The following is a 24,268-nucleotide window of genomic DNA, read 5'->3' as shown; positions in this document are numbered from 1 at the left end:
ATGCAAACTTTCAGTGTGACTGCTGCTAGTGGATCCAAATGCATTACAAAGCTAGGTGTTCCCCAACCAGTCAATTTACTCTTTTTATAAGGCAAAAGGTTGGAAAGTTCATAACTCTTTTTTCACAAGAAAATCTGCACGTAAACTTCAAACTACTTTTGAACATGCAAAAACAAGTCAAACAACCCTTTTTATGTTTTATACCTCTGCAAAACATACTGTAAAATACTTTTTTACAAAAATATATCAGGTTTCAATCTTTAATTATTATTTAGAGCTGATCAGTGAACAAATATGAAGTCTTACGGAAATAGTTATGAACTTTCTGTGAAATTTTGTCTCCCCATTTTCTGCAGGCTCACTGACAAAATTCAAAAACTTTGCTTTGTCAAAGGTACATTTGAGTTTTACTGGCTCAGTGAAAAGTCATTCATGACATTCTGTCCCATAAATATGACAGAGTAGACCATGTTTCAATATGCTGTAAGGTCATGTCACAAAAAATGGCCAAAATGTAGTGCTGCTGACTTCAGATAATGGCGACATTTTCATTAAAAACAACAACTGAGCACACAATGTTTCTCTAGGTGTGTACTTCATACTTTTTTTTACAAGTCTCATTAATCTTTACAAGGATTTTATTTTTCTTTGATGTACAAATCAGGTTAGAGCCAAGGTTGCACAGCTATTTCAGCTGTGGACACCATTTCAGACTTAAGGCCATATACTAGCAGTTAAGCCCGGCTTCGCCCGGGAGTAAGCGGAGCCCTGTAGCAATTTAAGACGCTCGCTATCCCATTATCATTAGCTTTACCTCCTTTGTTTGGATACAAAAAAAGAGTTATCTCCCTTACCTTCTAGAAATTTCTGGAACTGTCCAGTTAATTTTTCTTTCTTCATTTCTTCCCCTCATAGGAGCAATAGCGAGTCTCTAATATCACTGGCATGATGTGCTTGCTACAGGTGAACAGTAGGCACTGAACTGGTCTTGCACCATATAGGCTGTATTCAATAAATGGGAGGTCCATAATCTGAGAAAGGAAACAATGAATCAAGAAACTAAAACCCAGGTGCACATCTGCGGCACCTAGGGAGTGTACGTGCACACTATCTTGTTCCTGCCTCTTGCCATCTCAGAGGTATGGCGACCACAGACAGACAGACAGACACACACACACACACACAGACAGACACTCTCTTTTATTTATATGTATAGATAGATATATATGTAAGTGTACGCACTCAAAAAAGCATAGCAACACACCTTCACAAACAGAGATAAAGTTCAGACTTTCACACAATTGCCCCTCTGACCCCATTCACATACAATCCAGGAATCCTTTCTTATGAAATCAAGCATTCCAAAGGTAATCCTGACTGACCAGTTAAAAGTTCAACAAGTCACTAGACAAACTCTCAGTCAGTACAGTCTGTACATCCAAACTTTAACATGTCAGTGACCAATAATGAAGCTTCGATTGAACCTTGTAGACGCACACAACTGCCACCCCCCCCCCCCCCCCCCCCCCCAAGCAGAATACAAAAACTGTTCCCACTTCAGGCTGCAACACACCCAACCCACTCCCCAGACCTGTTTACCCCCAACACTTGACAAGAGTAATGCTAATGGTCAAGTCAAAAAATAGTAATCTGATGACCAAAGTAGTAACCCAGTGGTTACAAACAACAATATTAGCAACACAAACCTAATTTGAAGCACATTTGAAAATCGTAGTCTGGACTCAAATGGAGTATTTTTCCCCCCAAAAGCCTACAAAATAGTAATAAATTACTCCAAAATAGTAAGGGTAAACAGGTCTGACTCCCCCCAATCATTTGCAAATGACGAAACACAATCCCAAAACTACACAACTTCATCATCTGATTCTCCAGCATGATTTCAAACTGTACCTGAATCACTGCGGTCGGCATTCTCACCAGTACTGATGTGCTCAGGTGTGACAGCAAAGTTTACTGTGGACAGAAGAATTTTCCTTTCTACAATTTATTACAGAATGTAACTCGAAAATTTTTAATTAAATTTTCATTTGATTAATATACTTACCCGAGTCACATATTTAGCATTGACGCAGTCGAGATGCTAGGTTGACTGAAAAAACGCTATCCCGTCTATAGTATAAGGGAAGCAACCCAAGCAAAAAAGTAGCAAGCTTGCTACCCTGGGTTGCCTCCCGTAGCGTACATCACGCCACAGATCTCGTACCCAATACGAGACACCCTCATTCGACTTCTAGAATACAAAGAAACTAAAAGCGGGGAAGGTGGGAGGGAATTACCTATGTGACTCGGGTAAGTATATTAATCAAATGAAAATTTAATTAAAAATTTTCGATTAAATTACATATTCTTACTCCGAGTCACATATTTAGCAGATAACTCCAACAAGGTGGTGGGTAAGATCAAAAAGTTCAAACTCACTTTAAAGTTCTGGAGAGACAAAAACCAGCTGCCGCCAAGGAAGGAATGGGCCGAGACCCATCCTGACAGGGGGCAGCAATGTCTGCAGAACCTGATAAGACAAAATCCTAGCGCCAGAAGCTGTGCGCAGGACATCATCCAAACCTCATAGGCCAAAAAAGGCCAAGGAGGAGGCCCAGGCCCTGGAAATGAGCTCGGGCCGAGCCGAGGGAAAGATAGCATAAAGCTATGACAAGGCGGAGGGAAAGAAAATCCCTTGCCAAGAAACTGGCCCACTGCCAAAAGTCAGGAAAGGATCCCGTGAGAAAGAAACCACTGACTCACTCTAAACCCTTGCCAGGAACTGGCCCACTGCCAAAGGACAGAAAAGGACCGAGAACCACCCTGATTGACAGCCGAGATGTCTCTCAGGCAAGAAATGCGAAAGACAACATCAGAGAGCCAGTAAGCTGTGCCCAGCACTTCTTCCAATCTTTTGAACCGTAAAACAGTCCGGAAAAGGACCCCAGTCTTGGATAAACCCAAGTAGAGGGAAGGACAAGCTGTCCCCCCCCCCCCCCCTTAAATTGGAAGGAAATGCTAATGGCCTGGAAAAGATCCGTGCGTAAGGTTGCCGGCTAAGCCCTGAAAAGGACCGACCCTCACGGAGACCATAAGGCAAACATGCCAAAGTAAGGAAACTTTGGGATGGAGTGAGGCCCAAAAGGCCCTTGAGAGAACAGTCAGCTCCAGAAGAGTGACCAAACTCCAAACTGGAAAGAGAGAGACGCCTGAGTACCAAGTACCAGAGTCCAACTCAATAAGCAAAACTCAAGGGAGACGGTCACCAGTCGTCCCCTGCCCATCCCTGCGAAAGCAGAGAGAGGGGTAAAAATGAGGACGAAGCGACCTAAGGTAGTGCGTAAGCACCGGAAATGCGGACCCGCAGTGGCCAAATCCTAATGTGACCGGAGACCGGAAACAAAATGACAAAAGCCAGCGTGTTCGCAGAGCAGACTGCTTGTAGGTAATTGAAAATGAATCAAAAAACCCAAAACAGAAAGAACGAGGCTGGTAAGAAAGACGGAAAACCGTGAAGCGAACCAGCCGTCAGCCTCCCGAGACCAGAGTTCTCAGGAGAAAAAAGTAATAGTCATAGTTGCAAGTGAAAAAGGGGTGACCAGGCCGGAAGCCCAACCCAGCAGAAATCGTCCCAACTCACATCATGCAAGCATGATGGAGAAGAGAAAGAGACGAAATCCGCAGTCACAAGAACCAAATTGCCAAAGTCACAACACGACAGGCAGGAGACTATAACACAGGCTAAGGCCGAGAGCCTTGCTGCCCGTAGGCCGGCCATTGCACCAAAGTACCCAAAGTACACAGGCACAGTAAGAAACCAAAAGTTTCGGCCGCCGAAACAGATGCTGGCCTAGAGGCCAGCACCGAGAAAACTGGAACATTAGCTAGACCTCTGCCCAAAAAGGGGAGGAGTAGCCAAAAAACCTGAGAAAAAGAGAAAAGCCAAGAATGACTTCTCAAACATGCATTACCCAGACAATGCACCCTCAGGAAAATCTGAATGTTACTTCCGAGGCCAACTCAAGTGAACCTTAAGTTTGGACGAAACACCAGAACGCGTCTGATCGCTAGAGAAAGACAGAGTCAGACTCGGCGAAAGACAAACCTGGACCAAGTCCAGAAGCTCGTGGCAAAGAGAAAACGGGGAAGCCCAAAGGCAAAAAACCCCCTTTAAACGGAAATCGACCTCTCAGCACCCATACGCTGGGAAAAAGAAAGAATGTCGAAGCCCGAAGCCACAAGCACAAGGAAAGCAACAACCACCACCGCCAACGGATGAAATGACTGTTGCTCCAGCCGAGGCTAAAACCCCGCAGTCCTAAGGCCAGCTGTTGTTCCAAAAACCCAGCGTACCTATGACGGCTGTGAAAGAAACAATCTCACCTGAGCTGAGGACTTAGGCCGCTTAGGCTGAGTCCGCTTAGGTATAGCTTGCTTAGGAGCGGCCTGCTTTTGCTGCTTTCAGATTGAAGCTCAAAAGAAGGGAACCGCTGTTCTCTGTTGGTCTCAATCCCCTGCTTCTGGCATGAGAGGCCAGGCTGCCGGAGAGAGACCGTCCACCAAGGATGACGATCTGAGAATGTTCCTTGTCAACTCCTCAGAAAACCGGGAGTGGGCAAGAAACAAGTCCCTTCTGCACGAGACCGCATGGAAATAGTGCAGAGAGGACAGCCTCATCTGTGCCTCGTTCACCCTTGTAAGTGTGGAGAGGAGTGAGACACTTCCTCCGCCTCCTGCTCTTTACTAAGGGTAAAGGGCGCCAAGGAATCTGCCAGAGCGCGAGAAAGCGCCCGCAGGAGAGTCTCGGAGATGGAACTGAGTTCCAAAAGTTGTCAGCCCCCTTCCTCTGAGAATAGGAGATTCTGCCCATAGAACGGCAGAACCGAATCCTTCCTCAACGGCTTCATAAGAAGCGAAGGAAGTTCCGGCGTGACCGAAAATGGTGCACGCGGACGGGGAAAGGCCAACAGGAGGCTTCGAGACGACCTTGGCCAAGGCAACTTCCTCTGGTCCGCTAAGGGCACGAAGGAGGAAGCCTGCGCAGGAGCGGCAAGGTATTCCGATGCCAGCTCCGAAGCTGAACCCTGAGGAACCGGCAACGAAACCGACGCCGGAGGCAACCCCCTGTCGAAGAGGGGGGCTTGGCGAAAAGGCAAAAAGCTACTAAGGGTGATTCTTCAAACCAGAAGTAGCTGCTTCCTCTTTGCCAACCTGAAGTCCTTCCTGTTGGCAATCGATTGTGCTCATTCCCTAACAGTAACTGAGAGGAGGATGAGAGGAATCAAAAACCAAGGAAAGTGGGAGAGAGGAGCTAGCGGCCACCACCGGAGTGTGTGGATGCTGCTGTCCCAACAGAGGCAAGAAGCCTATATGCCCATAGGGCAAGCCTTGTTCGAAATTCACCGGCAACCAAACGGAAGCAGCGGGAACTGAACCGGAAAATCCGGGAGGAGCCGGAAGTGCGGCAGCAACAGCAGCGCTATGCCAAAGCTGGTGCTGAGCCACCTACGAGCTGAAGCTCGGAACCCAAAGGTAGGCCGTAGGCCAGAACCGGAAGTGACAGTAACCTGTGCACTACCCGCTTGACCTACCTTCCTGCCAAGGCCGGAAGCGAAGCTGCCGGAAATGGCTGCCGTGCAAAGGGCAAAGCTCAAACCGGAAAGGGCCATGGGCTGCCCACACACCGATGAACTAACATTTCCAGCAGGAGCCGGAAGAGAAGCTGTCGCGGACGACTGCTTACGTATAGCGCAGCTCAAGCCGGATGGGATCATTATTTGTCCGCTTTCCAACGAGGCACTACTTCCGTGAACCGGAAGTGCCGCTGTCGCGTACGACTGCCGACGTAAGGCAAGGCTCGAACCGCACGTGACAGTAGCCTGTGCACTAACCAGTGAACCTACACTTCCGGTCGGAACCGGAAGAACAGCTGTCGCGGGCGACCGCTGTCATAGGACAAGACTCGAACCAGACGTGACAGTAGTCTGTGCACTAGCAAGTGAACCTCTACTTCCGGCCGGAGCTGGAAGCGGCTGCCGCGAACGACTGCTGACGTAAATTCGGAAGCTGGCCAGAGCCGCCGAAGGCAGCTGCTCCTCGTCCACGGACCCGAAGTCCGAAACGCCACCTGAAGGGGACGGCTCATAGCCAAAAGAACCCGACAAATGACGCTGCGAGGGAAGGCCGTAAGCCGAACGCCCATCCTGTTGGCCATCGATGAAACTCGCCCCCTGACTAAGAGGAAGATGAGAGTCACCAACAACCGAAGGCAGCTGAAGAGAGGAGCTAGCGGCCACCACCGAAGTAGGTGGCTGCTGCTGTCCCAACAGAGGCAAAAAGCCTGTATGCCCAGGAGAACCACCGTATTCGAAATTCACCGGCGACACAACGGAAGCAGCGGGAACCGAACCGGAAAAGCCGGGAGGAGCAGGGAGTGCAGACGCAACAGCAGAACTATGCCATAGCTGGTGCTGAGGAGTCTGCAAGCCACAACCCGGAAGCCCTAGGCCGGAACCGGAAGTGACAGATGACTGTGCACGACCCGTTTGACCTACATTTCCTGCCCAGGCAGGAAGAGCAGCTGCCGGAAACGGCTGCTGTAGCAGGGCAAGGCTCGAACCGGAAGGGACCATGGGCTGTCCGCAAACCAGTGAACCAACACTTCCGGCCGGAGCCGGAAGGAAGCTGCCGCGAACGACTGCTTACGTAAAGAGCAGCTCGAACTGGAGGGGACCATGGTCTGTCCGCAACCAGTGAACCACCACTTCCGGCCGGAGCCGGAAGGAAGCTGCCGCGAACGACTGCTTACGTAAAGAGCAGCTCGAACCGGAGGGGACCATGGACTGTCCGCAACCAGTGAACCACCACTTCCGGCCGGAGCCGGAAGGAAGCTGCCGCGAACGACTGCTTACGTAAAGCGCAGCTCGAACCGGAGGGGACCATGGTCTGTCCGCAACCAGTGAACCACTACTTCCGGGAACCGGAAGTGCAGCTGCCGCGGACGGCTGCTGCGAGCACATACCTTGCGTCGACCGTATCCCCAAAGGGACCTGCTCAGGTGCACTCCCGCAAGCGGAAGCCACCGAGCGCCGGCCGAGAAGAGAAACGCCTCCCTGTGCACGGACTCCAGAGCCATCACAGAAGCCAGCAGGCTGGACAGGTGATCAGGAACAAAGGAAGCCAACGACCGAGGGTCGCACACCCCCGGGAGGGAGGCAGAGCTGGAAACAGGGTCCGTCCGCGACATTTCTGTACGAACGAGCGTCCGAATTTCTGGAATCAAAGAAGACAAAAGGCTAGCAACAAGAGCGCCAGCCTCCGGCGCAGGTACAGGGGTAGAAACGGACGTGGTAGCGGCCACACCCGCCGCCCGCGAGCCAGACGAAGTTTCCTCCGGAGCCGAAATAGGCACAGAAAAAACGAAGTTAGTCTTCGGGTCAGAAACGTGAACCGTGGGGTTCCTAGCAGAAGAGGTGGAAGCCGAGGACTTAGGTTTAACAGGGCCTTTGCCCTTACCCTCGGCCTTAGCCGCTCGCTTTTTCTCACTATCAGACATGCTGTCACACGAGAAAAACAAACTACTGAAAATACACAAGTCTCTAGGACGTAAAACTTCAGCAGAATAAACTAGCACTAACGTACAAGCTACAAGCAGCTACCAATGCTACTGGTAAACGCTCAAAGTCCGTAGCACGGACCCAAACTAACCAGCAAAAAACACCACGTGTAAGCGAAAAATGGCGACCAAAATGGCGACCAAAATGGCGGCCACAGCAACAAACTACTGAGCAAAATTCGTAAGTCCGCGGACGGAAAAATTCTCAGCAGAATGGCAATGCAAACAACAACAAAAAGGAACAATCTCACCGCTAGAAACAGCTATGAGCAGACGGGGAGCCGAGGCCGGTAGGTGTCAAGCAGACAGCAAAAACGGCCTAGGAGCGAAATCAAGCACGACCTGTCTCTCTGGCTGAAAGATGTCGAATGAGGGTGTCTCGTATTGGGTACGAGATCTGTGGCGTGATGTACGCTACGGGAGGCAACCCAGGGTAGCAAGCTTGCTACTTTTTTGCTTGGGTTGCTTCCCTTATACTATAGACGGGATAGCGTTTTTTCAGTCAACCTAGCATCTCGACTGCGTCAATGCTAAATATGTGACTCGGAGTAAGAATCGAAAATTTTATTGTAAATTTTCATTTAATAAATATACCTACCCGAATCACATGTAGCAGTTGACTCAGTCTAAAGTGCTAGGTCTGAAAAGGCTACCCGTCTAAGGGGAGCAACCCCAACTAAAAAAGTGTAAACGTAGCTATGGTAATGACGACGCACCCAGGGAGTTACCTCCCCTCCTGCGTACTACGTCACTACTGCTACTGACCACGTGACCCCTATCATTCGACTCGAAGAATAAAATCTCCAAATCATAAGCGGGGTAGGTGGGAGGGACTACGATATGTGATTCGGGTAGGTATATTTATTAAATGAAAATTTACAATAAAATTTTCGATTAAATTACATATTCCTACTCCGAATCACATGTAGCAGATTGAAACAACAAGGCGGTGGGCAAGAAAAAGTTCAAACTCACTCTCAAATCCTTGTCAAGAGCTGACCCCCTGCCACCATGGCAGGCAAAGCTCTAGATCCATCCTGGCGAAGGGCCGAGATGTCACGCAGGTAAAAATTCATGAAGACATCCTCGGAACGCCAGTATGCGGTGTGTAGCACCTCCTCCAGTCTTCTTGATCGTAATACGGCCAAGGAGGAAGCCCAAGCTCGCGTCTCGTGAGCCCGAGCTGATTCCAGAGGAAGGACAGGCTGTGTCCCCCCTTCATTGCGGCGGCTCCACTCGTAAGCATGCTTAATGAGCGCCGACACCCACCGGGCCAGAGTCGTCTTAGTAATATCCTTATGTCTCTCCGTATTGAGAGAAATAAACAAAAGCTTTTGAGCTGCGGATCTAAGAGACTGAGCACGGGCAAGGTAGATGTGAAGGGCTCTAACAGGGCAATTTACTAAGTCTGGGTCATTCGGAGCCAGAATAGTGGACAACGGCCTGACATGAACCAAAGGAGAAGCTCGCTCGGGAGCCTGGTTTTTCGCAAGAAACTCAGGTCGAAACCGCAAGGTAACGGACCCATCTGATTCAAAGGAAATGTCGTCCGAATTACCGGAAAGAGCGTGAATCTCACTGCCCCTTCGTGCCGATGCTAGCAGCAAAAGGAAAAGGGACTTGCGTGTAAGATTCGCAAAACTGGCATCTCTGAGAGGTTCAAAATCCGCTGAACGCAGAAACTCCATGACCAATAAGAGATCCCACTTAGGAACGGGCGTACGAGACTTGACGTCAGAAAGGGAAGCGCCCTTGATGACTCCAGCGATCACGCCACTAACATCTATAGAGCGACCTATCTGGCGTAGGGTCGCCGAGATGGCCGATCTTCTTACTTTCAACGAGGCAGCGGAAGCTCCCTGAGAGGACATGAAAGCAAGATGGTTCGCCACGTGCATCGTGCGGGGCGCCGTAGCATCCAGCCGATGCTCGTGACACCAGGTAACCCAGGCCCTCCAATGTGACTCATAAACGGACGAGGTAGATGCTCTGTGCGAGCGTCCTACCAGGTCCATGGTCAGATCTGATGCCCCTTTGCGCCTCAGAGAAGACCGCACAACCTCCACGCGTGAAGATTCAGCATCTGAGGCTCTGCGTGGAGGCTGCCGGTGTGAGGCTGTACCAGTTCTCCTCGCGTGAGAGCGAGAGGAATGGGAGGGCCCTGGGCGAGTCTCAGCAGGTCCGGGAACCACGGCTGAGACGGCCAAAGAGGAGCGATCAGCAGGAGGGACGGGCCCTCCTGCTCCGCCTTCCTGAGAACTCGCGTGAGCAACTGGAATGGCGGGAACGCGTAAGCCTCCAGGCCTGACCAGGAAATGTCCATCGCGTTCGTCTCCCACGCCTCGGGATCCGGGAATGGTGAGACGAACACTGGTAGTCTCTTCGAGAACCTGGTGGCAAAAAGGTCCACCTGAGGTTTCTGCACAAGAGACCAGAGACGATCCAGCGCTCCGTGAGTGATGGTCCACTCTGTTTGAAGCACTCTGTCGGAGCGGCTGAGCGCGTCCGCCAGAGTGTTCAAGCTTCCGGGCAGGTACCTGGCCGAAAGCCTGATTTGATGCTCTGAACACCAAATCAGGATCTCGCAGGCCCTGGCCGAAAGCGACGGAGACCGCGACCCTCCCTGCTTGTTGATGTAAGCTGCCACTGTCGTGTTGTCTGTAAACAGACGAACATGCTTGGCCTGAAGGGAGGGCCGGAACTTGTCCAGAGCTAGAGCCACGGCTTCTAGCTCCAGCAAGTTGATGTGCTGCATCCTCTGATCTGCCGACCACAGACCTGACGCAGTCAGCTGGTCTGTGTGAGCCCCCCACCCCACCAAGGACGCGTCCGTGAACAGGTCCAAGTCTGGGGCAGGAAGGGCTATCGGCACGCCCCTGCACACCCACTCCGTGTCCAGCCACGGAAGGGTAGCGGATTGGAACCATCCCCGGAGAGGGATGAGGGCATTCCAATCCACCGTGGGAGAGTCCACGAACGGCCTCAGCGCCAGCTGAAAGGGACGTTTGTGGACCCTCCCCAAGGGGACCAGGAGAGCCATGGACTCCATCTGCCCTAAGATGGAGGCCAAAGTCCGCAGGGAGGCCCTCGGGAGAGGCAAAGTGGAGCGTATGCATGCCTGGAGCTTGTCCACCCTCTTCTGAGAGGGCTGAACAGTCCAAGCCACCGTGTCGAAAGACATTCCCAAGTAGGTGAACGTCTGACACGGCGTCAGCTCCGACTTTGATCGGTTGATCGAGAAGCCAAACCAGTTGGCCTCCCGAAGAACCGATTGGGTATCCTGCTCGCACCCCGCCTGACTCTGACTCAGGATGAGCCAATCGTCCAGGTAGGCACGTAGCCGGACACCCCGCGACCTCACCAGCGCGCAGACCTGTCTCACGACCATGGTGAAGACCCAAGGGGCGAGAGACAGGCCGAAAGGAAGGGCGCGAAACTGGTAAACCTGACTTGCCCACCGGAAACGAAGCCATTTCCGGTCGGCTGGATGCATAAGAATATGGAAGTATGCATCCGTCAGGTCGATGGAAGTCGCCCAATCTCCCGGGCGGAGAGAGTCCCTGACCGACGCTGGCGTCTCCATCTTGAACCTTATCTCCCTCAAAAAGGTATTGAGGAACGACAGGTCCAAGACAGGACGCCATGCCCCTGAGGCTTTGGGGACGGCGAAAAGCCGTCCGTAAAACCCAGGGGAGCTGTGGTCGAGGACTTTCTCCACTGCGCCCTTCTGCACCAGGGAGTCTATTTCCGACCGAAGGACGGAAATGGCTTCCTGCGAGGAGGGAGGCCTGAACGCCGGCGGACGCCTGACCAGAGGTGCCTTGCCATCTTTCCAGAGAAGACGGAAGCCCGACCTCACGACCCCCACGATCCATTGACTCTGTACAGACACGAGCCAGTGGGAAAGTGCCCGGGAAGGGCCCCCCGCCATCACCAGAGTGGAGGGCGGGGTGGGGGGGAGATCGGGAGCACTTCATTGGGGGTGAGGCTTGCTTCCAGAGCCGCCTCTCCCCCTGCCGGAAGACGGTCGTCTTCTCGAGCCCCGAGAAGAGGAACGTCCACGACCCTTGTCTGCCGGTTTGGGAGGGCCAGCAACCTTAGCCTGCTTCGGCTGAGAAGGCTGAGACTGCTTGGACTGCTTAAGGCTGTGCAGGGAAAAGTCAGAGAACTGCTGGTCCCTGTTAGCCTGAATTTCCTGTCTTCGGGCATCAAAAACGAGATGCCCAAAGAGGGAACCCTCCAAGACCGGTGAGGCACGCAAGGTGTCCTTGGTCGCCTGATCCGAAAACTGAGAGTGTGACAGGAAGAGATCCCGACGACACATAACAGAGTGCGCATAGTGCACAGCGGAAAGTCTCATCTGTTCTTCGTTGACCCTCGCAAGAGCGGCCAACAAAGTGGAGACGTCATCCGCATCCTGATCCTCGCTGAGAGAGAACGGATTCAGTGAATCAGTGAGGGCACGAGAGAGAGCCCGAATGAGAGTCTCAGCAATGGAGGCAAGCTCCAGCTGCTGACGCCCTGCCTCTTCAGAAGCAATCAGAGTGTTCTCAGAAAAGAGCACACCGTCATCCTTCTTGATAGGCTTGGCCAACAAGGCCAGCATCTCCGGAGGAACTGTCAAAGATGAACGCGGGAGAGCGAAAGCATCCAACAAGTTCCTAGGAGACTTCTGCAAAACCAACCGCCTGTGAGACGACAGAGCGAATGCAGAAGCCTGAGAAGGCGAAGCCATCCACTGCTGTGCCAGCTCCGGAACGGAGCCGTGAGGCACGAGCAGCGGAACCGGAAGTGAAGGAATTCCGCTTCCGGAAGGAGATGGCTTGGCCAAAACTTGAGAAAGCTGAAAGGCTATGGATGGAGACTCCAAAAACCGGAAGTATGAGTCATCCTCCTTCCCAGAGCGAAAATCAGCCATCGCGGACGGTGCCGTCGAAGCGGCAGCCGAAGAGACCGAAGCCCCTTCCGCGAAATATCTCGAAGTGACCTCAGCAGCGGCCTCAAGAGCCACTTTGAGTCTCTCCGGATAACCAACACGTGCAGCCTCGCTGGCGACGGAGTGAATATCCGAAACCTCCGGCGAAGGACCGAAGTCCACGTTGCTGGTAGAAGGGCGGTGAACGCCGTAACCGGAAACCGGAAACCCGTCCACTCCAATACCATCCGAACTCATGCCCTGAATAGGGAAAGAGTAAGAGGACGGCATGCCCGCAGCCGCCGGAACCGGAACCGCAGTCGAAGCAACAACCGAAGACGGAAGCGCTGACTGCCCCGGCCAGGGCTGAGACACCTGCCCAAAGGGCTGGTGATGCCCCCCCGCGACCGCCACCTGAGAGGAAGCGGAAGCAGAAGAAGCAGCAGATCCGGTCTGAGCCGGAAAAGTATCAGACGCGACCGCGAAAAGCGGAAGCGCAGACACTGTGGACGGCGGCCGGAAGGCCGAATGCCCAGAGGGCCACGTCCGGTCAACCCCGGAAACGACCCCAGCGGGTGCGTACATCGGGGGACCTATGCTTCCGGCGAGTGCCGGAAGCGCAGCAGACGGAACCGGCTGGTCGACTCCGGAAACGACCCCAGCGGGTGCGTACGTCGGAGGACCTACGCTTCCGGCGAGTGCCGGAAGCGTCGAAGCCTGAACCAAATGCCGCCATTGCTCATCGACACGATGGTCTTCCGTGAAGCCAAAGTGAGAACGAACAGGGGTTTGCGGGTCGTGAACCCGCCGAAAAGGGCTGCTTCCCAGCAGGGAGCGTCCAGCGGCCTCACGAGGACCTACGGACCAGCCCAACTTACTTGCGTCGCCAACCACAGCGGTAGAAGGCACAGAAGCAACCGCCTCGGTCAAGGACAGCGTCACAGCCGGAAGCGGAAAGGAAGCCATCGACGGGACAACGGAAGTCGAAGGCTGAGAACGCACCATCTCCTCTCTCACCAACGTGCGAAGCTCGGGAACCAGCGAAGAAAGCAACGATGAAACCAGCGCCGTCGAATCTGCAAGCGGCAGAGAAGACGAGCGAGAAACAACGGTACGCGTAGGTTGATTAGACTGCCCCACAACCGGCTGGTCATTCGGGGCAGAAATAGGGACCGTCATAACATTATTGTTAGCCGCGTCAGAAACAACAACCAAAATAGGCTTAGGGACAGAAGTGGAAGACTTGGGTTTAATTTTCCCTTTCACATCAGCCTTGCCGCGCTCGCGCTTTTTGTCTCCGTCAGACATGCTGACAACAAAATGGAGACACAAAATTCCAAAATGGCTACCACAAAATACGTGACCAACACGTGGCCGAAAATTTCAAGTAGCAACAGAAAATTACGTTCGATACAAGTAAAGGAACGAGCTCACCAACTACCAGTGCAGCGGGTGAAGAGACGGGTGTGGGTGCCGGTGGGTGTCTAAGCAAACACCAAACAGCGAACTTCCACTAGAGCCAAAAAATTCACGACCTGCTCCCTAGAAAGCTGAAGTGTCGAATGATAGGGGTCACGTGGTCAGTAGCAGTAGTGACGTAGTACGCAGGAGGGGAGGTAACTCCCTGGGTGCGTCGTCATTACCATAGCTACGTTTACACTTTTTTAGTTGGGGTTGCTCCCCTTAGACGGGTAGCCTTTTCAGACCTAGCACTTTAGACTGAGTCAACTGCTACATGTGATTCGGAGTAGGAATATGTAATTTATTACAGAATGTAACTGCTGCTTTACAACAACAACACTAAAACTTTGCTCCATTGTCATCATCTCTGTTATCAGGGTCACCGCAATCAAGACTTTGACTCGGCACTTGACGACAGAATTAGCAGTCTGATATTGATAACCACACTCAGATGACATTAACCAAGCATTAAACATAAGCTCAACAAGGAAAATGAGTTTTAATTTGTTTAGGAGACGTATCTGAAAGCACTCCCCAGGGACAGAAAAAGGTCTAAGTATGGCTGTTCACAGACTCAGACAGCTACGGGTCAATGGACCTAGATTGAAAATACAGTGGAATCCAGCTATAACGAACCTGGGTATAAAGAAATCCCTCTTTTAACAAACTGCCATTGATTTCCCGGCAGACAGCCTTCTATTTCTTACTTGTTACTTTCCGGCTACATCAAACCTTTTTTGCATAACGAACCCCACTTTTAACAAACACGTTTTCATCGCCCCAGAACCATTTTGTCGCTAAAAGTCACAAGGCTACAACGAACTGATGTCAATAATTGTCTCCAAAGACAAAAATACACAAACACAAGTGCACATCGCGTGATGAGCGAACTCGGAACAAACAGCGGGAGGTGCACGGAACAGCCACCGCCGCTGTGTTTTCACTATTCCACTGCCACAGAAGCACGTGTTGCTGCCAATACCCTACGTCGCTACTTGCAGGCAAAGTGCAGCGATGTCTGTGACTTGGATATGATCTCCAAATTGGAGTGTACAAGGGAGAAGTGTGCCAGTTCTGAGCAGCGTAACTTATATTTGCAACTTTCACCGTTCATGGCTTTATTTTCGTGTTTGTACGAGGATTTACGAAGGAGCAGAAGCACTAATCACATGACGTCATCAATACTTGTGCTTTCGAGTAACAAGAGTTACCTCCCTTGCACTGATATTGTTGCATCGATTTCGTCGAAAATCCGGCTCTCAACACAAATATAAGGGTGCATGTAGCATGAATCAGGCTTACTTTTCACAGGCATGTCCAATACTTCACTTTGAAGATAGATTTAGTTAGTCTAGATGGGGTTTTCAGAGGGTTTTTTGACGGACACGGAGATTGATCAGAATGTACATGTACATGCTTTTACACGACTTTTTAAATTTTATTTCTAAAATTGTGACAGTAATGAACATTTGAACTATGCCTCTCTCTATGGATTATATTATGAAGCTGTTGAAAACATGCAGAGATTGTACTCTCCAAGGAAAGATCGATGGGACGATCATTTGAAGGTGAGTGGGAAAACTTGTCTTAAGGCCATTTAGGGTTGGAAACTCTACAGCGAATTGCTGATATAACAAACTAAAATGTATCTCCCTTGAGATTCGTTGTACCCGGACTCCACTGTATATACAGTTCTTCTTCTTCGTTCATAGGTGGAAACTCTCACGTACACTCCCGTTTTAGCACGAGTGGATTTTTACGTCTATGACCGCCGTTCAGGCAACCTACGCCAATTTCGGGGCAAGCATGCTCGGTATGTTTGTGTTTTTATAACCCATATCTAGAACTCTGACATGGTTTGCAGAACCTTTTCCGTGCAAACTTGGTCTTGCGTGTACACACGAAGGGGGGGTAAGGCATTAACAGTCAGAATACCTCATAGTCATACATGTCAAAACTATCAATAGTTGACCTGCGCTGGTTCATATGGTGCGCCAAATTGATATTACTATCGTTAACTGTTATGTAGGGTTTTGAAACTATCGTTAGCTGTTATATAGAGTTTCGAAACTATCGTTAACTGTTATATCGAGTTATATCAATAGCGCGTTCGTGCGCATTATTGCTAATACTATGTATAACAGATAACAAGGGTTTTGCAAAACGGCGGGATGGTGCGCGCAAGTGATATTACTATCGTTAACTGTTATATAGAGTGTCTAAAAATAGCGAAGGCGTAGTCGGATGTTTCGATGCCGGCAAAATGGCTGTTGAGCGTTTCGTTCGAGCGAATTTGCACTAAATTACTACAACATTTAGTAGATCATATTCAACCGTCATCTGATGTCCATCATTTCGCTGCTTCGTTTAACGCTTCGTTAAAAATCAAGTAATCAAATCTTCGTTTACCGCGAATATTCTGTAGGCCTACCGTCTTCAAACCGCACACGTGGAAAACGGTACGGCCGAAAGTACAAATTATATGATAGAATAATTTAAGAAGACGACAACAGAAGAACGGTCAAGCATTTCCTAATGTTGTAGTTTGTTTAAATTTGTGTTTCTAGTTAAAATGTACATTTCGTAGCAAAAAGACAGTTTTGCAATGTCATTTCAGGGTTTTCCCGTTTGGGAACGATACCAACGCGCTTTTGACAAAACTATTGTTAGCTGTTTTATAGAGTTTCAGAAACTCTACATAACAGCAAACGACAGTTTCGAAACTCTATATAACAGTCAACGATAGTTTCAAAACCCTATATAACAGTTAACGATAGTAATACCAATTTGGCGCACCATAGGTTCAGACCAATGCATCTGAACTAAACAGTATGCATCAGTGAACAAAGACCAAGGCTTGATAACAATGCTGTCTAAAAACCTAACAACCAGGCATGGGAATTGAAAAAAGAAAAAAAAAGGCTGAAATTTTGTAAGTAATATTAAAAAGTTGACGGCGCAATGCGCCTAGCCTTAATAGTGGGGTCCAGGGGCATGCCCCCCCCCCCCCCCAAAAAAAAGTCTCCAAAGAACCCAAATTGTGCAATTTGGTGTCATCTGAGCTCCAAGTTTGCCATTAAATTCAATTTTCAGAACCATTTTTGCCTCCCCCGTTTATTTTTTCGGCGGACACTTTTGCTTTCTCGGCTGAACGAGAAAAAAAATCTGCGGAAACTTGCCTTTCTGCGGACAATTCCCATGCCTGAACAACCTTAGGGGTCCGAATGGACAATATCTAACAACCTTAGGAGACTGAATATATCATCCCCCGAAGTCGAGTAAGGCTGCCTTAAGGGTGGGGTAAGAACAGTCATACACATAAAAACCCACTCGTGCAAAACACACAGGAGTAAACGTGGGAGTTTCAGCCCATGAACGCAGGAGAAGAAGAAGAAGAAGAATGCATCATAATCCAACAGCTTTAGGGGTTGGTATGCACATTACCTAACAGTGCCTCAGCCGAAGGATCCTGCGAGGGCAAATCCTTTGTCAGCTTTTTGGCGTCTCCTTCAACCTGACCGTTATCTACATGTTCTGCGTCCTTCTTCTGCTCTGTCAGCAGGGTCTCTTCTCGGGACAGTTGTTTCAGCTCAAAGCGTATTGTGTGTTGCTGCGAGCATTTGGCCCTGCGAGCAGAATGAACCAACTCCACCAAAGACGCATCCTCCACCTTCATTTCCACCATGCTGAAAATAAACAAGGAAAACAAATGCTTATACAGTGGAACCTCCCGTAACGACCTCTCCCAAGAACGACCCCCTCCTTTTGCCGACCGAATTTCTCGGCACGGATGCCTTTCACACTGTAACTAACCTCCCAAGAACGATGCCCTCCTTTTTCCGACAACCGACCTACCTACATAGGGTTAATAACGACTTTGAACTTTTTACCAGTGAGTGTCAAAGTTCATAATTACTCAGTACACGTGGAACACGCACCCCATTAGTCACGCATCAAGAGTCAGGGGTGGTAGTCTGTAGTCAGTAGTGCATGAAAGTCCAGTGGCCTATACGGCTGTCCTCTTGCCACCTATAGCTGACCCAGTTTACAGACACTGACCTTCTCACCCGAGGCCAATGACCAAGTTTTACCTATGAGGCCGTGTGTGTGTGTGTGTGTGTGTGTGTGTGTGTGTGTGTGTGTGTGTGTGTGTGTGTGTGTGTGTGTGTGTGATGTCTGCCTGTGCGCTGGTGTATGCACATGTATACATCATGCTAACCCATAATTATGCACATCAAATGAGAAAAAAAATGGAATAACGAACACAACTAAAGACTGAACTGCCCAACAGTTGCCTCCCCTGTGAAAAAAATTATACCTCTTAAACTCCCAATAAAGACCCCTCCTTTTTACGACCGATTTTTCTGGACATTTTCAAGGTCATTAGTTGGAGGTTTTACTGTACGACTCACCTTTCGTCATCTGTGACATATGACTCAAAAACATTTACTCAAAAACAGAAAATATTTACTGCTCTGGCTTCATAAAATATTTTGAGAGAACAATGATTTCCTAATTATTAATATTAACCCCAACTTGACCCTATTACAATTTGCACCACCAGCCCTTCCATCATGCAATGCCGACCAGCTACCTTGAAAAATTGCCTGATCAAAGTCATGCAGAATCAAACGAAACTGTGTCTTTTATGTTTGTGTTAACAGTGCTATTGCAAAATTCCTCTCATTATCGTTGACTGAATCTGTCACTGTTTCTCAGAAAGAAAAAAAAGAAACATTAATTGAAACCCATGTTCAGAGAAGTTCATTGAATGAGGATGTTGTTGGAGGATATTTCAATCGTTTATATTCACAAGGTGAGGTGAGTGATTGACTGCAGCTAGTTGGTGAACTGACGGCCATTTTAAAGAGATCAGAGGGGTCCATTCAGCCTGTGTTTATGTTGGGTGTTCCTGTCACAAGAGCATTACCCAAAGGTGTTAGCTTCCGCGCGAGTCATGGATCCAGGATGCCACTGAATGTCGCTTCCTGCTTGGAACGTTGGGTCAGCGTCCTTCACGCTCTCCTGCAGCAGCAGCTTGGACATGCGGAACTCAAAACTCTGACACAACCGCATCATCTTCTGAAAGTGGTCGTCCATGTGGCACAAGTAGCTGAACGGCACCGGACACATTCGAACCCGCCACACCAGAGCTGGCAAAGAAAGAAAATCATGGGAGTAGCTGAAAATATAAAGAATGTACCAGTAATGGTGATCTTTGAAAACAAACTATGCAAGTTTAATTCTTACACTTACACTTACAGATAGGTCTTACCCTAATGCATACATGCATAAAGGTTATATAGGGCTCTGATAGTCTCTGGCAAAATTAAAGAAAGCCACATGACTACCATTGTATCTAAGTGGTGTCTTCAGTCTACACTTTCTTTTCACTGACACTGGCAGGCATTAATGGACTATAGGGCAATGTTAGCTTACTGATCTATGCTAGTACTACAATGTAGTACTAAAGTTGAACCTGTTGGTAGTGACCACCAAAGGGACCAAACGAAAAGGGGTCATGTGGTCGAAATGGAAAGGTGAACAAGAAGAGCAAACGCTCGATCGAGTCACTTTCGCAGTTCTGAATATTATATGAGGCATCAGATGGACAGGAAGAAATTGCTATTCACAACACAATACAGATGTAAATAATTTGATGTAAAGAATAATCCTATAAAGTTTGAATCAAATCCGATGAATAGTTTCAGAGATATGATATTTCAATTTTTTTCCTTCAAGACATACCTGTGACCTTGAAAAAGGTCAAAGGTCACCAAAGCAGACGTCAAAGTGTAGAGGTCACTGGGAGTCACGTTCACATAAAATTTGAGCCCGGTCACTTTTATAGTTTCCGAGAAAAGCCCAACGTTAAGTTGTGTGTTGCCGAACAGAAAAGGCTAGTTATCTCCCTTGTTTTTCTGAAAACGTTCGTAAAAGGCTACAGATGTAAATACTTTGATGTAAAGAATAATCCTACAAAGTTTCAATCACATCCGATGAACTTTGTCAAAGATATAAAATGTCTAATTTTTCCTTTGACGCTGACCTGTGACCTTGAAAAAGGTCAAAGGTCAACGAAACCATCGTTAAAGTGTAGAGGTCATTGGAGGTCACGACTAAACAAAATATGAGCCGGATCGCTTTGATAGTTTCCGAGAAAAGTCCAACGTTAAGGTGGTGTCTACGGACGGCCGGCCGGACAGACTAACACTGACCGATTACATAGAGTCATTTTTTCTCAAGTGACTCAAAAACCGTGATTTACTCAATTAGACAGAGGAACAATTTTTTTTCCGGAATCTAATGGGATGGTCGTAATGGACAGTGCCCTGTGGCACTGACTTCTGTTGTAGCGAAATGTATGGAGAGGCTTGTTTGTAACAAGCTCACTGAGTCTGTGGCAGATCGCATGGACCCCCTTCAGTTCGCATATAGGGCAAAGAGAGGCGTCGAAGATGCTACACTCACGCTTATCAACATGATTGTCAGCCATTTAGATACAGCAGGGAACACGGTTAGAGTTCTTTTTATGGATTTTTCATCAGCCTTTAATACGATTCAGCCCCATATACTTATCCAGAGGTTAGTCCAGTTAGATGTGAACAATAATTTGATTTTCTGGATCAGGGAGTTCCTATGCGATCGGCCACAACGTGTCAGCCTCAGCAACCGTTTGTTTGGTCATTCTGTGCTTTCAGACGAAGTTGTTTTAAACACCGGGGCCCCACAAGGTTGTGTTCTCTCTCCTGTCCTTTTTTCCATTTACACAAACAACATGCTTTTAAATGATCCAGTTCTAGCCCTCATTAAATATGCAGACGACATGGCCCTCGTTGGGCGTCTGAAGGACGACGAAACTTTGTCAAAGTATTTTACCCAAGTTGATCTTCTGAATGAATGGTTCAAGTCCAGTTTCTTGCAGTTGAATGTAGGCAAAACAAAAGAAATGATTTTTGGAGGAAAGAGTGATAATTGTGGTCCCCAAAAAGTGAGAATAAGCGACAAGGAAGTTGAACTTGTGGAAACCTTCAAATATCTTGGGGTTTCAATTGACAATAAGCTGACTTTTAGTGATCATGTTCATGCTGTTTATAAGAAAGCTCAGCAGCGACTTTTTCTTCTCAGGAAGCTTAAATATTTTAATGTCAATCAAAGTGTTATGGAACTTGTGTATCGCAGTTTGATTGAAAGCATACTGACTTTTAACATTGTGACATGGTATGGTACCACAAATGTTAAAAACAAAGCTAAACTCCACCGCATTGTTGCGACGGCTAGCAAGCTTGTTGGGCAACCCCAACGACAGCTGACCAGTCTCTACGAAGCTGCCATTAAGCGGAAAGCTCTCAAAATTGTCCGTGATCCGATCCATCCTCTCAACCCCTGTTTCGAAATTCTCCCTTCAGGTAAACGTTATAAGGTCCCTTTGGCACGCAAAAACCAGTTTAAAAAGTCATTCCTGCCTTCTGCAGTCACCATTTTAAATTCTTCTCGCATCACGTAGAGGCTGGTCGGCTGGGAAAAAACAAACAATGTGTACATGTGAAGGTGTGTGGGAAATATTTGTAATGTGATTACTCGGCTGTGAAACCCAACTCCTGTGATATGAGAGGGTAAATTTACATAGTGCAATATCATATTTGATTGTATCCCTTTTATGTTTTATGTTTTATGTGTGTCGTCCTATACAATTGTTGTTATAATCGTTTACAGGCAGACAGGGTGTGCCGAAGAAAAATTTCCATTTTTATGTAATATTTTAATGGACAATAAAGTGCTGTTATTATTATTGTTATTGTTATAATTATAGTCATTATAAAGACAGACCTGTTTACCCCCATAAGTGTTTTGGAGTAATGCTCAGCCCCAAAAATAGTAATCCTGGCACAAAAATAGTAATCATCCAGCATTTGTCGCCAATTACAACGCACATGACAACTGTGTCTGCGAAACGCAATCATGCACCTATATATATCCATCATTCACAAACAAAACACATCAGTCAGTTTTTGTAGTCATCATAATTTCAAAGAAGATCACATCAAAAGCACATGCATCACTGATTCTTTTTCTTTTGCTCGCTGTAGGCCTTTTTCAGTGAGTCAAGCGCTTCTCTACTGTACTTGCGCTTGCAGCATGAGTGAGGGCGAGACTTCACCACTAGAAGGCTCTCCAGCGTCTCATCAGACAGACATGATCTCTGGTCAGTCATGTGCTTTTTCACCCCATTTTACCATTGAAAAAAAACAATGCCAAACATATGAATTAATAAAAAAAATTTTTTTTTTAATGAAAATCGTAGTCTTGACACGGATAGCGGAATGGCGTATTTTTTGCAGAAAATCGTAATAAATTACGCCAAAATCGTAAGGGTAAACAGGTCTGTAAAGAGGTGGTCACTAGGGCAGGATCTTCAGCTGTACTACGAAGAAGTCAATGAAGAAAGAATCTGAAACTATTATTTTGTGCAGATTCACCTGTAAACACACATGTACATACAAACCAAATTGTTCACAAGAATGCATTCTCGCTCACAGTCACACACACACAAAGAGTGCATGTATGCATTCACACAATCTACAATCTGCATTCAGTGATTCACACAATCTATGTCTCTTTCACTCTAAATTTCACACACACAAACACAGACACTACTCACTAGTCACAGAGTTTAAAATTGACAGAGACATTCAGCACCACACTCTCCAGCTGACAGTCCAGACTGATTATACTGACTACAGAAAAATAATGTTTTTGCAGTAATCACTCATCAAAGTATTCAAACACACACACTCTTCTCAACTTTCTAATGGTATATAATCTTTGTAACTTATCATACATTTAAAAAAAATCAAATTACAACCAACCTGGAGTTTTATTCTCTTGTTCCCCTGCGCGTTCCTCATCATTTCTTTTGTCATCCTCGATGATAATCACGGCTTTCGGCTCACTTTGTTCAGCATTGTCGACAGTGGCGTCATCAACATCAATCTGTTCAGCTTTATCATCAGTCTTTTCTGGGACTGACGCCCGCTTTTTTCCATCCTCTGCCACGGTGCTACACTCGCCTTCCTCCATTTTACTTCCAGGCTGACTCTGTGTACCATCTGCGTCTGTACTTTTCATTTCAGCAATAGAACTAGAAGCAGTTGCATTGTCCACCTGTTCTGCTGTGTATTCTGCCTCTGCTGGTTCGTCTGAAACCTGCATTTGAACATCCTGACCACTTCCATCAATCTCCTCCTCTGTGCAGATAGTTTCTGTGTTTTGTGCTGCATCTTCTTCAGCTTCTGGTGACCTATCTTTCGTGGGAGTTGCAGCTGCTGTACGAGTTGATTTTCTGGCCTGTGTGGCTGGTTGTCTCCCCCTGGCCCCTCTACCTCGTCCCCGTGCAGGAGGCATGGTGTTTCCGGATCCTCACAGTCACACGGTTGATTTCAGCATTCTGAACAAAATAATGCATAATATAAAACTACAATTTTGTAAAATATGCGGATCTCAGTTTAATTTTAAATGCAAAGCATCAACGGTGACAACAAACACGGATGAGAACAAGCAATAGCATCTTAACATTTGAACAAGGGGACTGGAGAGGCGTCGAATTCCATTAGACATTACCACTACCGTGCCATTGTCTAGATACAGGATCTAAAATTAGTTAAGTGCTTGCAAAATGCATGGTGAAAATGGGTTTCCTTGCAAGTGCATAATATCAACCAAAGATTATTATGGTTAATGACAAAATGTTGTGAACAAAGATGATTGAAAAAGCTTCTGACCGTCAACTAAGCTCCACGACTATCGCAACTGTCCACCATGTTACCGGAAGTCTCGCACACATGTTCCCCAAGAACAGAGATATGTACGATTTGGGTCTGACTAAATGCTACGCGACCGCACGCGGACGCACGCAGCGTTGCACTACCAAACTAAAGCATGTACATGTACTATTTTTTATGTATATATATATATATATATAGTATCTTCACAACATTATCTGACTTTATATCAAATTTTAAGTCACAGAAATAAAAAATAAGGGAGTTATATAATTATAGCTATTCTGATGGACACGTGGGGGAATTCGGGGGCTGTGATTGGATGGTCTCACACATGACATGGCATTCAGACGTTTCGCACTTTCGCCGTTTCGCACTTTGACGATTCGCAGAAAAAGTTCGAATCGTCAGCATCAGGTGCGTCATAGTGATAGGTGCGAATCGTCACAAGGAAAAAGTTCGAATCGTCAGCATAATAAGGTGCGAATCGTCATA

The 24,268-nt window shown here is 47.8% G+C and overlaps 1 protein-coding gene across 1 annotated transcript in view; it reads right to left on the bottom strand.

The window, feature by feature from the left end:
- LOC138980591 (microtubule-associated protein futsch-like) overlaps positions 1–23,886 on the bottom strand; it is a 41,126-nt gene extending 17,240 nt beyond the window's left edge. The window contains exons 1-5 of the mRNA XM_070353495.1: positions 23,774–23,886; positions 22,862–23,439; positions 18,922–19,144; positions 17,436–17,677; positions 1,912–1,974 (exon numbers count right to left, since the gene is read on the bottom strand). Of these exons, the coding sequence (XP_070209596.1) occupies positions 1,912–1,974; positions 17,436–17,677; positions 18,922–19,144; positions 22,862–23,396 (1,063 nt within the window). The 5' untranslated portion in view covers positions 23,397–23,439; positions 23,774–23,886. The remainder of the gene's footprint in view (positions 1–1,911; positions 1,975–17,435; positions 17,678–18,921; positions 19,145–22,861; positions 23,440–23,773) is intronic.
- Between the last annotated feature and the right edge of the window lie 382 nt (positions 23,887–24,268).

Source organism: Littorina saxatilis, linkage group LG11, assembly GCF_037325665.1.
Source record: "Littorina saxatilis isolate snail1 linkage group LG11, US_GU_Lsax_2.0, whole genome shotgun sequence".
NCBI classification, from domain to species: domain Eukaryota; kingdom Metazoa; phylum Mollusca; class Gastropoda; order Littorinimorpha; family Littorinidae; genus Littorina; species Littorina saxatilis.
This window is presented reverse-complemented; position numbering and strand designations above follow the sequence as displayed.